Source organism: Chiloscyllium plagiosum, chromosome 2, assembly GCF_004010195.1.
Source record: "Chiloscyllium plagiosum isolate BGI_BamShark_2017 chromosome 2, ASM401019v2, whole genome shotgun sequence".
NCBI classification, from domain to species: domain Eukaryota; kingdom Metazoa; phylum Chordata; class Chondrichthyes; order Orectolobiformes; family Hemiscylliidae; genus Chiloscyllium; species Chiloscyllium plagiosum.
This window is the reverse complement of record NC_057711.1, coordinates 53285750-53300496: the sequence shown is the minus strand read 5'-3', so window position 1 is coordinate 53300496 and position 14747 is coordinate 53285750. Positions and strand designations below refer to the sequence as shown.

The following is a 14747-nucleotide window of genomic DNA, read 5'->3' as shown; positions in this document are numbered from 1 at the left end:
GAAGGGTCTGTTTCCATGCTGTACATCTCTATGACTCTAATAGTAACCCCCAGGATGATGGTACCAGAGGATTCAGCATTGGTAATGCCAATGAGTATGAATGAGTAACAGTTGGATTCCTGTTTTGCTGGACCATGGTCACTGCCTGACGCTTGAGCTGTACATGTTGCTTGCCATTTATCAGGGGAATGTTGCCCAGGCCTTGCTGCATTTGGACACAGACTACTTCAACATCTGAGGAGTTGTAAATGGTGCTGAACATTGGTTAATCATCAGCAGGCACCTTATGCTGGAAGGCCATTGATGAAGAGCTAGAGATGATAGGGACCAAGATACTAATGTGAGGAGCTCTTGTAGAGTTGTCCTGGAGATGAGATGACTGACCTTCAGCAATCACAATTATCTTCCCCTTGAGCTAAGTTTGACTTCAACCTGTTTAACATCTTCCTCTGTTTCATATTGACTCCAGTTTTACTGGGGCTCCTTGATGCCACTCTCAGTCAAGCCACTCTCATGCCACTTTCATCTTGCCTCTGGAGTTCAGCTCTTTTCCTTGGACCAAATCTGAATGAGATTCGGAGCTGAATGGCACTGGTGAATAAAAGCTATTTGATAGTACTAGGAGATAGTTTTCTTTTAAAACCGCTCTCTTCAGGTGTTTAGCCATAGACTACAATCTTGCTGGGTCCTCACCTGTATCATTTGAGTTGCTTTCATGTTTGTTTTCACTTGGTATACAAACTGCCAGTACTATTATTGCCAACTGACTGACTAGGAATATGTTTTTTTAAGATAGTTCAAAATCCAGGGTCCCTTCCCTTGGCTTTGTTCTTTGTTTCATCACTTGATTTATAAGGGTCAGGAGGAAGATGCATTATTTCCAAAGTTAAGCTGTATTGTCTTCCAAGGTTAGAACCTAGAGATGTGGTGCTTACAGTGGAACACTACAGAATTTTGTTTTCCAGGCAGTTTAAATTGAAGAATGAGAAAAATAAAGCATAACACACCACAGAGAAAATTTAATGTATCAAACTGCTAGTTTAACAGCTTAAATCTTTGAACACAGAGAAAGTGACCTATATTACAACCAAGATTTATTGGTAAGTTTACAGGCTGTATTCAAACTAGAATTTCCTTGTAATACATGAAGACTATCTTCCACTGTGAACAGTACATTTACAATCTCTTGTTTATCACAAATTGTTTGTTGTTAATTGAAAGATTGACTACATTAGGAAGAGTGCTAGGGAAAATAAATAGTTTGAGACAGTCACCAATCATGCATCCAAAGATTCCAGGGGCGAGCAAACAACACAAAACTGATGTATACAATCTATTCTAAAAAGTGAAGTGCACATTTTATCCGCCTATTATCAGAATCTAGATACTGGAGTCTATCAAAAATACCAAACTGTAAAGACCGAAGATTCTTAATTATTAATGAAAAACTCAAATTACAAGTGTTCCTTATTTAGGTGCTAATGACTGATGGTGGATAGTTAAGCATTCTACTGTACCATTAAATCAAGTCAGTTAAATTATGCAACTTTGTATTGAACTTCATCCTTGCGTACTCTGGACATTGCAATGAATTAATCTACTCAGTGCTGTACTGTGATTCTGCTGTGAATAATTTGCCTTAGCTGCAATTATTACTTGAGCATGTAAGATAAAGGTGACCTAATTCAAGTATCTTATAAAGTTTAAGACATAAATGATAACTTGGTCCTTCTTTTCCAATGTGTTCATTTTAGAATGATGAGAAGGAAAATATTGATCTGATACTCTTAATAAATAAAAATTACATATGAACATTTTTGATGTGATATTAGAGTCATAGAGATGTACAGTATGGAAACAGACCCTTCGGTCCAACCCGACCATGCTGACCAGATATCCCAACCCAATCTAGTCCCACCTGCCAGCACCCGGCCCATATCCCTCCAAAACCCTTCCTATTCATATACCCATCCAAATGCCTCTTAAATGTTGAAGTTGTACCATATGTAGGATTTAGTGCACATCTATCCAACAATGTCTGTGAGAATGTTAACTTCACCGTCAACAATTAATAATGTTAACAAAGAACAGCAATAAGCCAACATTGTTTCAAAGTCTGTGACATTAAACAACACATTCAAGTAAGTGCCACAAATACCTTATCATAAGAGACAGTATCAAACATTTCCTTTATCTGAGTTGGATTTTCTGCAGGTGTGGATATGGGGCGTGATGAATTCATTGAATCTCTTCCCATTGCTCCAAAACATGTGTTCAAAAAATAATCATCCTGTAAAGAGGAAGTATTAAAAGAATTAAACAGAGTTATATATCCTGCAATGAAGTCACCAATAGTGAGAAAGGTTTACTCACAAACCAAGAGCTAGAAACGTTTACTCACAACTTGTAGCTCTGGATAAGTGGAATCGACAGAGACAAACTCCATGTACCTGGCAAATCCTTCATTCAGCCAGATGTCATTCCACCACTCCATGGTTACCAAGTTACCAAACCACTAAAGAAAAATATGATATTCATTAGGGATCCAATGAACTTTTTTGTCATTTTGAATTCAATAATTATTGAAATGATTTCCTGAAAATCTCCACTGGAAAGATAGATATTCACTAATATTTCTATCATCCCTTTTCTAGTTTCAGAAGTGAAATACAATGGTTTTTTTCAGGACTATATACCCATCTGATAATGGTTATGGCATAATCAAATACAGGCTCTAATTTGAAAATGGTTTCCTTAAAGTGAAGGGCTCACAGAAATGTCATCACATTTTGATTCAAACAGGGACCACCGAATCTATATTCTATAGCTAGGCAACTTTAAATATGCTGCATCTTTATTAAACAACATCTGAGAAACCTGATCCCATTCCTTCTACTTGTTTTTAAGGAAGTTAGTTGGATTGATGACAGGAGTTCATGAGCAATCCACTCTGGTAACTAAATATTTTAAGGAGGCTACTAGTCTCCATTTTAATTCTTTCTTTATTTTTAGCAGCTGAATGCCAGGATTCCTAAGCATTTGGGAAACCCAGCAGGTGGAAGGAGGCATGAAGCTCACAATCTATCATCTAACTGATTTTATTGCACTGCTTGTGGGCCAGGGAGTAGGAATGTTTCTCCAGCAATTAACTGAACTCTCCTGTTCACCTCCCCACTCTCCCTTATAAGCTAACCCTAAAGATGCTGTTTTCTCTCCAACTCCCAGCCCCACCAATTCAAACCCAACAGACCCCCAACCTCTTTCAAAACTTAAAAGCCAAGTCACTTCCCAACCCCACAAACCCAAACCTAATACTCCATTCTCTCCACAACCTTGTGACCCAAATCTTGAAGATCCTGATGTCTCCCCCGTCCCTCCCACCAGTTCAAACCCCAAAGATTCCAAGTTCTATTTGACCTCCTTATCGAAAACTAACTAATTTACATCCTGACTGTTTATGTACCCTACACAGAAGCAGCCTACTACTATGGATGACCGTTAACATGAAAATTGTTGAAAATATTTCAACATGAGTTTGTTTAAAATTCAGTAAAAATCCTTACTTCTGGGATTCTTTCCCCTCCTCTCTTCCTACGTCAGAGTTATTGCTTGGGCCATATGCCTAAATGTTACATTTTTAAAGGAATGTATGAAATTAAGTGCAATGGATGTCTTCATATCCCTTAATGCATGGAATATGTTATTTTCTGCAATCACATGCTTCTCAGCTCATCACCTACACAAGTGAGATGTAGCATAAATCATTTGATGCATTATGTTTGAGCAAGCTGAAAGTTCTTGTCACTGATGGGACCTTCAATGATTGAAGGTTCTGGTGCCATGCCTAAATGCCAGTTGGACAGTACTTCACTCACTGCAAACCTGAGCTTGCCCTGTGGTGCCTGCCCCTAGAATCCTAAAGAATCCCCTTAAGAATTCCAAACTAGCTCCTAGGTTCTCCAATGCTGCCCTCCTGCTGATGCTGGGTGGGGTCACAAGTAGAAGGCAGATCCTTTTCCTGGGTTACCCAACTAGTAGGCTCTCTCATCGGACTCATCCAGTGTGGTCCAAGATCATAATCCAGTTCAGTGCTGCTGCATCCTCCTCCTCAATCCAACTCTGCCAGTGCACAGATACCTCGCAAAGTGTCATAGCTTGCAAGATTTAGCATTGCAAGTATGATGTGCACTCAAGAGCTTCCATCCAGCTCTCAAGTACTGACCCTTCCTCTCCAGTGCTTTTCCTTCTCATTGACAGATGCCCACAGTTGGCAGAGGGAGAAACACTAGATGACTTTGACACTTGGGTCCTGCTGGAGACTGGCTCCCTCTCAGCCCCTTGTAGAAGTCGTGCCTCTGGTCTCAGCCATATGTGACCAGGTTAAACTGCAGGGAGAGGCAGAGGGACATCACGCAGACCTGTCAGAGACCTTCAGTAGGCTAGAGTAAAAGATGGAGTGATCTGTCTATGTTCTCATTAGTGTGGTAGCTCCAACATGCAAGTACTTGGCTGCATTGGGTGGCCTTGGAGAAATAGATCCAACAGAACACACAGTGACTGCCATCACTAGTTGTCTCTCACTAATAGGAGAGCAACCCTATTGTCTGGTTAGAAAATAGTGGTTTTACCATTCATTTAGCTAGTAAATGTAAAGAGATTCTACAAATCTAGTACTTTCAGAAGACTGGGAATTATCTCATATTACAACAGATATATAAAAATAAATTAGAGGAGAATGATCTTAAAAATGCTTAAAATATTCAGACTGTAAGATATAAAGAAAAACTTGAACGCATATGATAACTTTAATAAGGATAGGTCACATAAAAGCTCATGAAATACTTCTGAAGTGAAGTAACTGTTGCAATGTGGAAAATATATTTTGCACTGTGAAAGTTTCCACAAATTGCTAGGTGATAATACCAAATAATACATTGTGGTAAGGCCTGGACATCAACAGAAGCCCAGACAATGGGGAAAGCTTGCCTACTCTCCTTTAAAATAATGCCATGGGACCTTTACCTGACAGGGCAGACAAGGCCTCAGATTGACATCTCAACTGAAAAGATAATATGCCCGAAGTTCAGTATTCAATCAGAATTGCACTGGAATGCAAGCCTAGATTTGTGTGTTCAAGTACTAGTGTGGGAATTGAACTCAAATATCTGGGTCAGAGGTACAAATGCTATCAAGAAAGCTATGACCACAAATAAAGTACATTTAATAACATAACAAAGATGGTGTCAAATCTGAACTTTTTACATGAAACCAGTTCATCATTTTTGTAAGTACCTTCCTGGAACACGTTTTACATGTTTAATGCCAAAATAGTGGATGAAACCTGAACCAGTGGATAGTAAAGCTGTGGTCTAAACCAATAGTCTTTCACATGAGCCTGTTGTTGATTTTGATTAACAGATAATTAATATTTATAATGGAGCTGTAGTTCCATTTACACAATGACTTTTATCAACCATTATGCACGAGGCACAGGTCTTTGTTAATTAGGAGTATAAAGTCAACTAACATGCAAGAGACTCATGAATCTGGATACAGGCCAAAGTAAAATGTACATTATAAGAGACAGACAGTACCTGGTGAGCCAGTTCATGACCTATCACCATGGTAATCCACAGTTTATCTGATGCAGAGGACGTTTCAGGGTGATACAGTAGAGATGTTTCCCTGTAAGTCGTTAAACCCCAGTTCTCCATGGCTCCTGACTGAAAGTCTGGAATTGCAACTAAATCTAAAAAATAAATTTCTCATTGTATTACTTCTTAATGTGCTTTCTCAATCATTTATCGTATCAATAACAATTACAATGTCACAGTATAAGACCTGAAAGAGAATTTAGATTCAACAATTTACATTTATTTTGGCATCACTTAATTCAAAACATTGCTCACTGAACTAATTCACTGAAATAAAGAATTTGCTGTTTGGTCATATTTTGCCTAATTTTAGGAAGTCCCAAAGCACTTAACAGACAATTAAGTACTTCAGACTGTATTCAGTGAAGGGATCAGAAACCAAAAGAAATCCACTCCACACCTATCACCTGCTAGATTTTCAGCCTGTCCAATTCCCCTCCCCCATAATCTCTATTCTTCACCTCTTCTTTCACAGTCTCTCTCTCTCTCTACCTACTCTACTCCTATGAGATTAGTACCCCCCATTTCTCTCAGCCCTTTTCCAATCAATTTTCCCACACTTTACAACTTGCATGACCTTATTGTATAATATATTTTACTTCATATCTATACTGAAACCCAATGTTTGATTTACCCTGCTTTGGAAGTGGGTAGTAGATATTGAAGTAATGTTCATAAAACTCCAAGAGTTTCACGGCAGCCTCCAGTGCATAATGTGTCTGACTCCACTTATCTGGCGCAGCATATATCGACACCTGTCAGAATACAAGATTCACACATTAAAGTTATGTGTTTGCAAACTCAGGAAACAGTTATATGTCAGACTGTAGACGTCTTCGGAATGTGTTTAGTTATATTTGAAGGATAACAAACTTCTGGTGATTCACAATTTAGGGATTAATGTGTGAGATTTCCAAATTCCAGAGAGTTTCAAGTCATAGAATCATCGAATCTCTACAGTATGATGCAGGCCTTTTAGCCCATTGAGTATATATTGATCCTCCAAAGAGCACTTCATCCTGACCCATCCCCGTCCCCATCCCACCCTATCCCTGTAATCCTCCATTCCCCATGGCTGATCCACCCAACCTGCACACCCCTGGACCACTATAGGCAATTTAGCATGGCTGATCCACCCAACCTGCACACCCCTGGACCACTATAGACAATTTAGCATAGCTGATTCACCCAACCTGCACGTCTTTGGATTGTGGGAGGAAACCCAGCACCTGGAGGAAACCCGAGCATGTGGAGAATGTGCAAACTTCTTCACAGACAATTGCCCTAAGGTGGATTCAAACTTGGTGTAAAGCAGCAGTGCCGCCCTAGTCAGTGATCTTCAATTTACAAAAGTGGCAAAGACTTTTGTTTGTGATCCTGAACTAGAATGTGGATTCCACTCCAATTCAGATGTAGTGCAAGTGCTGAAGTATCCAACAGCTGGACTGGAGGAACTTAGAATTCAGTAAGTTTCACACTATCGGGAAGGAGAGACCATATCCAGAGTTTGACACAGCCTGAGTGAGTATATAATTTGGTGATTGAGAGGCAGCATGAGAATTTGGAGCAGAGGGGAAGTAATGATTTTTTGCTTTTGTTTTTGGCTCTTGGTTTACAAGGTTTCTATTAAACAGAGTTAAAAATCACATAGCACCAGGTAATATAGTCCAACAAGTTTATTTGGAAGTATACCAAATAAACCTGTTGGACTATAAGCTGGTGTTGTGTGATTTTTAACTTTGCAAAAGTGAGGACTGCAGATGCTGGAAACCAGAGTTTAGATCAGAGTGGTGCTGGAAAAGCATAGCAGGTCAGGCAGCATCCGTGGAGCAGGAAAATCGACGTTTTGGGCAAAAGCCCTGATTTTTAACTTTGTCCACCCCAGTCCAATACCGGCACCTCATGGCTACCATCAACACCACCTTCTATTAAACAGGATAACAAGCCCAGGGTCAGGGGCCCAGCACAAAACAGTGACATCACTGTGTAAACTGTATGTTCACTGGTTGGTGATGGTAACTAATTTGACTACCTATGAGAGGTTACTTTTAGACTGAAGGTAAATAAGTAAAATATTTACAGGGTGCAAACTAAGAGACCAGTGAGAAACTTTCAAATATCAAAGTAAGAAAAAAATAATTAAAATAGAGATGCCAGGCCAGGCAATGTGTGTAACTGCATGGTGTGGAAGTTGGTGGACCCCATTGTGGTTCATAGTTATCACAGCTGAAGCAAGAGTTGGTTGATTCGTGGGAATATCAGATTGGTAGCACATTTCAAGAAAAGGAATTTGTGGAATGTCTACAAGATGGTTTTTGGGAGCAGCTTGTGGTACAAACAATTCTGGATTTGATGATGTGTAATGAGACAGAATTGATTACCAAGATTAACGTGATAGTTCCCCTTGTGGCAGTGACCATAATATGTCAGAATTCACCATGCAGTCTTAGAGGAAGAAGCTGGTATCGGTTTTTACAATTGAGTAAGGCCAACTATGAACATGGGAGTCCTAGTTCAGGATTCTCTTAAGGTTAACATGCAGGTTCAGTTGGCAGTTAGAAAGGCAAATGCAATGTTAGCATTTATTTGAAGAGGGCTAGAAGAGATATCCTGCTGAGACTGTATAAGGCTCTGGCTAGACAGCATTTGGAATATTATGAGCAGCTTGGGACTCCATATCTAAGGAAGGCTGTGCTGGCATTGGAAGGCATCCAGAAGAGGTTTACAAAGATTATCCATTTGAAAAGTGGTTGAGGACTCTGGGTTTGTTCTCAGCATTTTGAAGGATGAATGAGTTCTCATTGAATCTTACAAAATACTGAGTGACCTGGTTACTGTAGATGAGGGGAAGGTGTTTCCACTAGTAGGAGAGACTAGGGCCTGAGCAGCTTCAGTGGGAAAGTATGACCCTTTGGAACTGAGCTAAGGAGGAATTTATTCAGCTAGTGAGTGGTGAATTGCCGCTCAGGACTTGGAAGCCATGGCATTGTATTTATGACAGAGATAGATATTATCCTTGTTTGCTAAGGGGATAAAAGGTTATAGGGAGATGACAGAAGAATAGGGTTGAGAAACATGGTCAGACATGGTTGCATGATGGAGCAGACCCCATGGGCCGAATGGCCTATCTCTTCTCCTATGCCTTGTGGTCTTATGGTGTCAGTCTTCAACAGTGTCTTCAAAGAATGTTGGTTTGGTGGCCTAGCACCAAAGTAGACTGATTGGAGAATGCAAGGTGCAGACTGTGGTCAGTTACAAATAAACTTTGCTAATGCCATCCTCAAAAAGCATGTGTCCTTAGTTGTATATTGAAACAGCTTATTTATGTTTTATGTGCACAGCTCAAATGCTCATCTCAATATGATTGCTGCATCGCTTGAGAACTTGCCTGCCATCCACCATTATAGAGTCCTAAACACCAGCTTCATACCAATCCTAGGCCTAGTTTGGGGCCGAATTCCCCTCCTGACATGGGAAATTGGCCAAACTGAGCCTGTATTCAAAGAGTTTTAAAGAATGATAAATGATGTCATTGAACCATACAAAATGGATTAAATGGATAGACAGGATATTTGCAGGGAAGATATCTCCCCAAGCATCTGAAGTCTAGAAACAGGGGGCAGAACTTAAAAATAAGGGAATTGCCATTTAGGATGAAGATGAAGGGAAATATTTTACTCAGAGAATGGTGAATCTTTGGAATTCTGTATCCCAGAGAATTGTGGAAGCACAGTCTTTGAATATATTTAAGTTAGAGGTCGATACATTTTTTTGACTGTCAATGACATAAACGGTTACTTAGATAATGTGCCAGAAAAGTATTTTTCCCATTGAAATACTTACCTTGTGGAATCAGTGGCCTCTAATTTACAGCAGCAGTGGGAGCAGTGAGAGTGAGGAGCTGAGTGGAAGTGATTGAATTGCGCTCTGGGAAAGAGAATGAACCAATATATTTGGGCAGTGGCTCAATGTGGGAGCTCAGGGACGTAGCTAATATCCCTGGCCCCTTCACGTACAGGAAGTGTGTCCAGCTGCAGCTCTTGTTCGACGGCATGACAGCTTTGGAGCTGTGGATGGACTCACTTTGGAGCATCTGTGGTTCTGAGAAGGTCATGGATAGCACATTTAGTGAATTGGTCACACCGCAGTTTAGGATTGCTGAGAGAGAAAGGGAATGGGTGACCAAATGGCAGAGAAAGAGCTGGAAGACAGTGCAGGTGTCTCCTGCACTCATCTTCCTCCAAAACAGGTATACCATTCTGGATACTCTTGGGGGAGACGGGCATACCAGGGGAAGGCAGCAGTAGCCAGGTTCATGGCACTGTGGCTGGCTCTGCAATACAGAGGGTGGGAAAAAGAGTGGAAGGGCTATAATCATAGGGGATTCAATTGTAAGGAGAGTATTTAGGTGGCTCTGTGGTCAAAACGAGACTCCTGAATGGTATGTTGTCTCCCAGGTGCATGGGTCAGGGAGGAATCAGATCGGCTGCAGGACATTCTGAAGCAGGAGGGTGAACAGCCAGCTGTCGTGATGCATATAGGCACTAATGATATTGATAATAAATGGGATGAGGTCCTATAAGCAGAATTTAGGGAGTTAGGAGTCAAGTTAAAAAGTAGAACCTCTGAGGTAGTAAACTCAGGATTGCTGCCAGTGCCATATGCTAGTCAGAGTAGAAATTAAAGAATAGGCAGGATCAATGAGTGGCTTTAGAGATGTTTCAGGAGGGAGGCTTTTAGATTTTTGGGCATTGGGACCAGTTCTGGGGAGGTTTGGACTATTACAAATTGGACAGTCTACACTTGGTCAGGACTGGAACCAATGTCATAGGGGGTGCTTTTGCTAACACGGTTGGGGAGAGTTTAAACTAATGTAGCAGGGGAATGGGAACCAAATGAGGATGCTAGTGAATAGTAAGGAAGCAGTAACTAAAGCCTATAAGGAACTAGATAATGAAGTCAGCGTTACTAAGTGGAAGAGGAGGCAGGGAGCAGATAATGAATGCAAAGTGACAGGTGGTCTGAAGTGCATTTGTTTTAATGCAAGAAGAGTAGTAGGTAAAGCAGATGAACTTAGGGCTTCGATTAGTACCTGGGTGTATGATGTTATTGCTATTACTGAGACTTGGTTGAGGGAAGGGCAAGATTAGCAAATAAATATCTGAAAATATAGATGTTTCAAGTGGGATAGAGAGGGAGGTGAAAGGGGTGGAGGAGTTGCATTACCGGTTAGAGAGTATATCACAGATATGCTGAAGGAGGGCACTATGGAGGACTCGAGCAGTGAGGCAATATGGGCAGAGCTCAAAAATAGGAAGGGTGCGGTAACAATGTTGGGACTGTACGACAGGCCTCCCAATAGTGAGTGTGATATAGAGGTACAAAAATGTAAACAGATTATGGAAAGATGTAGGAACAACAGGGTGGTGGTGATGAGAGATTTTAATTTTCCCAACACTGACTGGGATTCACTTAGTGCTAAAGGTTTAGATGAAGTAGAAGTTGTTAGGAGCATCCAGGAGGGTTTGGTAGTGCAGTATGTAAATGGTCCAACTCGGAAAAGGGCTATACTGGATCTGGTGTTGAGGAATGAACCTGGCCAGGTGGCTGAAATTTCAGTTAGGGATTACTTTGGGTCTAGTCATCACAATTCCCAAGTTTTAGAACACTCATTGACAAAGACAAGCATGGTCCAAAAGGAAGAGTGCGAAACTGGGGGAAGGCCAACTCGACCAAAATTCAGCTGGAGCTGGGGAATGTGGATTGGGAGCAGCTGTTTGAGGGTGAATCCACATTTGATATGTGGGAGACTTTTAAACAGAGGTTGATTAGAGTGCAGGACAGACATGTCCGTGTGAAAATGAGGGTTAGGAATGGCAAGATTAGGGAACCATGGATATCAGGTGAAATAGTGAGAAAAGCTAAGAGGAAAAAGGAAGCATACATAAAGTCTAGGCGACTGAAAACAGATGAAGCTTTGGCAGAATATTGGGAAAGTAGGATCAATCTGAAACAAGGAATTAAGAGGGCTAAAAGAGGTCATGGGATATCTTTAGCAAACAAGGTTAAGGAAAATCCCAAAGCCTTTTATTCATATATAAGGAGAAAGAGGATAACTAGAGAAAGAGTTGGTTCACTCAAGGACAAAGGAGGAAAGTTATGTGTGAAGTCAGAGAAAATGAGTGAAATTCTTAATGAGTACTTTGTGTCGGTAGTCACCGAGGAGAGGGACATGATGGATGTTGAGGTTAGGGATAGATGTTTGATTACTCTAGGTCAAGTAGGCATGAGGATGGAGTTGGGTATTCTAAAAGGCATTAAATAGACAAGTTCCCAGGTCAGGATGGGATCGATCCCAGGTTACTGAGGGAAGCGGGAGAGCAAATAGCTGGGATCATAACAGCTATCTTTGCAGCATCCTTGAATACAGGTGAGGTCCCGAAGAACTGCTAATGTTGTCCCTTTGTTTAAGAAGGGTTAGTAATCCAGCTAATTATAGACCAGTGAGCCTGACATCAGTGGTGGGGAAGCTGCTGGAGAAGATACTGAGGGATAGAATCTATTTACATTTGGAAGAAAATGGTCTTATCAATGATAGGTAGCATGGTTTTGTGCAGGGAAGGTCATGTCTTACCAACTTAATAGAATTCTTTGAGGAAGTGACAAAATTAATTTATTAGGGAAGGGCTGTAGATGTCATATACATGGACTTCAGGAAGGCGTTTGATAAGGTTCCCCAAAGTAGGCTGATGGAGAAAGTGAAGTCACATGGGGAACTAGCTAGATGGATAGAGAACTGGCAAGGCAACAGGAGACAGAGAGTAGTAGTGAAAGGGAGTTTCTGAAAATGGAGCAGAATATAGATAGATTGGAGAGTTGGGTGGAGAAATGGCAGATGGAGTTTAATCCAGATGGTGATGCATTTTGGAAGATCCAATTCTTGAGCGAACTATGCAATAAATGGAAAAGCCCTGGGGAAAATTGATATACAGAGATCTGGGTGTTCAGGTCCATTGTACCCTGAAGGTGGCAACGCAGATCAATAGAGTGGTCAAGAAAACATACGGCATGCTTTCCTTCATCGGTTAGGGTATTCAGTACAAAAGCTGGCAGGTCATGTTACACTTTTATAGGACTTTGGGTCAGCGACATTTGGAATACTGCGTTCAGTTCTGGTTGCCACATTACCAGAAGGATGTGGATGCATTGGAGAGGGTGCAGAGGTGGTTCACCAGGATGTTACCTGATATGGAGGGCACGATTTATGAGGAGGGGTTGAGTAGATTAGGATAATTTTAATTAGAAAGACGGAGGTTGAGAGGAAACCTGATTGAGGTCTATAAAATCATGACAGGTATAGACAAAGTGGATAGCAAGAAGCATTTTTAACCAGAGTGGGGGATTCAATTACTAGGGGTCATGAGTTCAAGGTGAGAGTGGAAACGTTTAAGGGAAATATGAGTGGAAAGTTCTTTACGCAGAGTGAGATGGGTACCTGGAATGCATTGCCAGCAGAGGTGGTAGAGGCAGGCACCATAGCATCATTTAAGATGTATCTGGACAGACATGAATGGGCAAGGAGCAGAGGGATGCAGATCCTTGGAAAGTAGGTCATTGGTTTTAATAGAGGATCTGGATTGGCACACTCTTAGAGGGCCAAAGGGCTTGTTCCTGTGCTGTAATTTTCTTTGTTCTTTGTCAAATGCACTGAAATGTTTGATCAGCCATGATCGTGATGAATTGTAGAGTACGCTTGACTAGCTGAATGATTTACTCTTGTTCCTATGATCATATGCTCCCCAAACCCATATCCAGGAATGAAAATGCAGGTGAGAAACTACAAATTGAGATTTCCAAGCTGATTCCTGCCAGTTACCATTTTGGCCCTGACAGGAAATGTGAGGTGTCGCATACTGAAGTACACTCAAAGTAACACAGAGTTCAACCTTTAAAATGGTTGCCTCAATTTTAAATTTACCTGGGAATAACATTTCCAGCAAGAAGGAGGAGATCCTGACACCTCCTGAAATACATCAGGATAGTCAGTTCCTAAACCTTAGGGGGAAACCTTTTGTGGAGTTGGCAGTTTTTTGATAACTACATTTCTAAGTTGTTGCCAACTTCAAATGCCATATGATTACACTAAACACATGATTAAATTATGATTGATCACAGGTCTCTGTCCTTAGAAAGTAATTGGCTACTAATTAACCAGCACTATGTTCATGTTCAGATGCATTAGCATACCTTGGCTAGTGGATAAAAGAAGCTTATGCAAACAGCAGTATTGAAAATTAGACATTAAAGTATCCCCTTTTTTTTCCTTATAGAATATGGGTCTTGCTGGCAAGCCTAGTATTTGTTGCCCTCCTGAACTGCCCTTAAATTAACTGGTTTGTAGACAATTTCATAGGACAGTTAAGTATCATATGTAGATCAGACCAGGAATGGATGGCAGATTGCTTTCGCTAAAAAGCATTAGAGTCATAGAATCGTAGAGATGTACAGCACAGAAACAGACCCTTCAGTCCAACTCGTCCATGCTGACCAGATATCCTAACTCAATCTAGTCCCACCTGCCAGCACCTGGCCCACATCCCGCCAAACCATTCCTATTCATATACCCATCCTGATGACTTTTAAATGTACGAGCCTCCACCACTTCCTCTAGCAGCTCATTCCATACATGTACCACCCTCTGAGTGAAAAACTTGCCCCTTAGGTATCTTTTGTATCTTTTCCCTCTCACCATAAACCTATGCCCTCTAGTTCTGAACTCCCCCACTCCAGGGAAAAGAATTTGTCTATTTATCCTATCCATGCCCCTCATGTTTTTATAAACCTCTATAAGGTCACCCCTCAGCCTCTGACACTCCTGGAAAAACAGCCCTCTCCCTATAGCTCAAATCCTCCAACTCTGGCAACACCCTTGTAAATATTTTCTGAACCCTTTCAAGTTTCACAACATCTTTCCGATAGGAAGGAGACCAGAATTGCACATAATATTCCAATAGTGGCCTAACCAATGTCCTGTACAGCCGCAACATGACCTCCCAACTCCTGTACTCAATACTCTGACTAATAAAAGAAAGC

At 41.0% G+C, this 14747-nt stretch overlaps 1 protein-coding gene across 1 annotated transcript in view; it reads right to left on the bottom strand.

Moving 5' to 3' along the window:
- erap2 (endoplasmic reticulum aminopeptidase 2) overlaps positions 1 to 14747 on the bottom strand; it is a 66968-nt gene that overhangs the window by 28263 nt on the left and 23958 nt on the right. The window contains exons 4-7 of the mRNA XM_043709791.1: positions 6289 to 6409; positions 5595 to 5749; positions 2402 to 2515; positions 2159 to 2290 (exon numbers count right to left, since the gene is read on the bottom strand). Of these exons, the coding sequence (XP_043565726.1) occupies positions 2159 to 2290; positions 2402 to 2515; positions 5595 to 5749; positions 6289 to 6409 (522 nt within the window). The remainder of the gene's footprint in view (positions 1 to 2158; positions 2291 to 2401; positions 2516 to 5594; positions 5750 to 6288; positions 6410 to 14747) is intronic.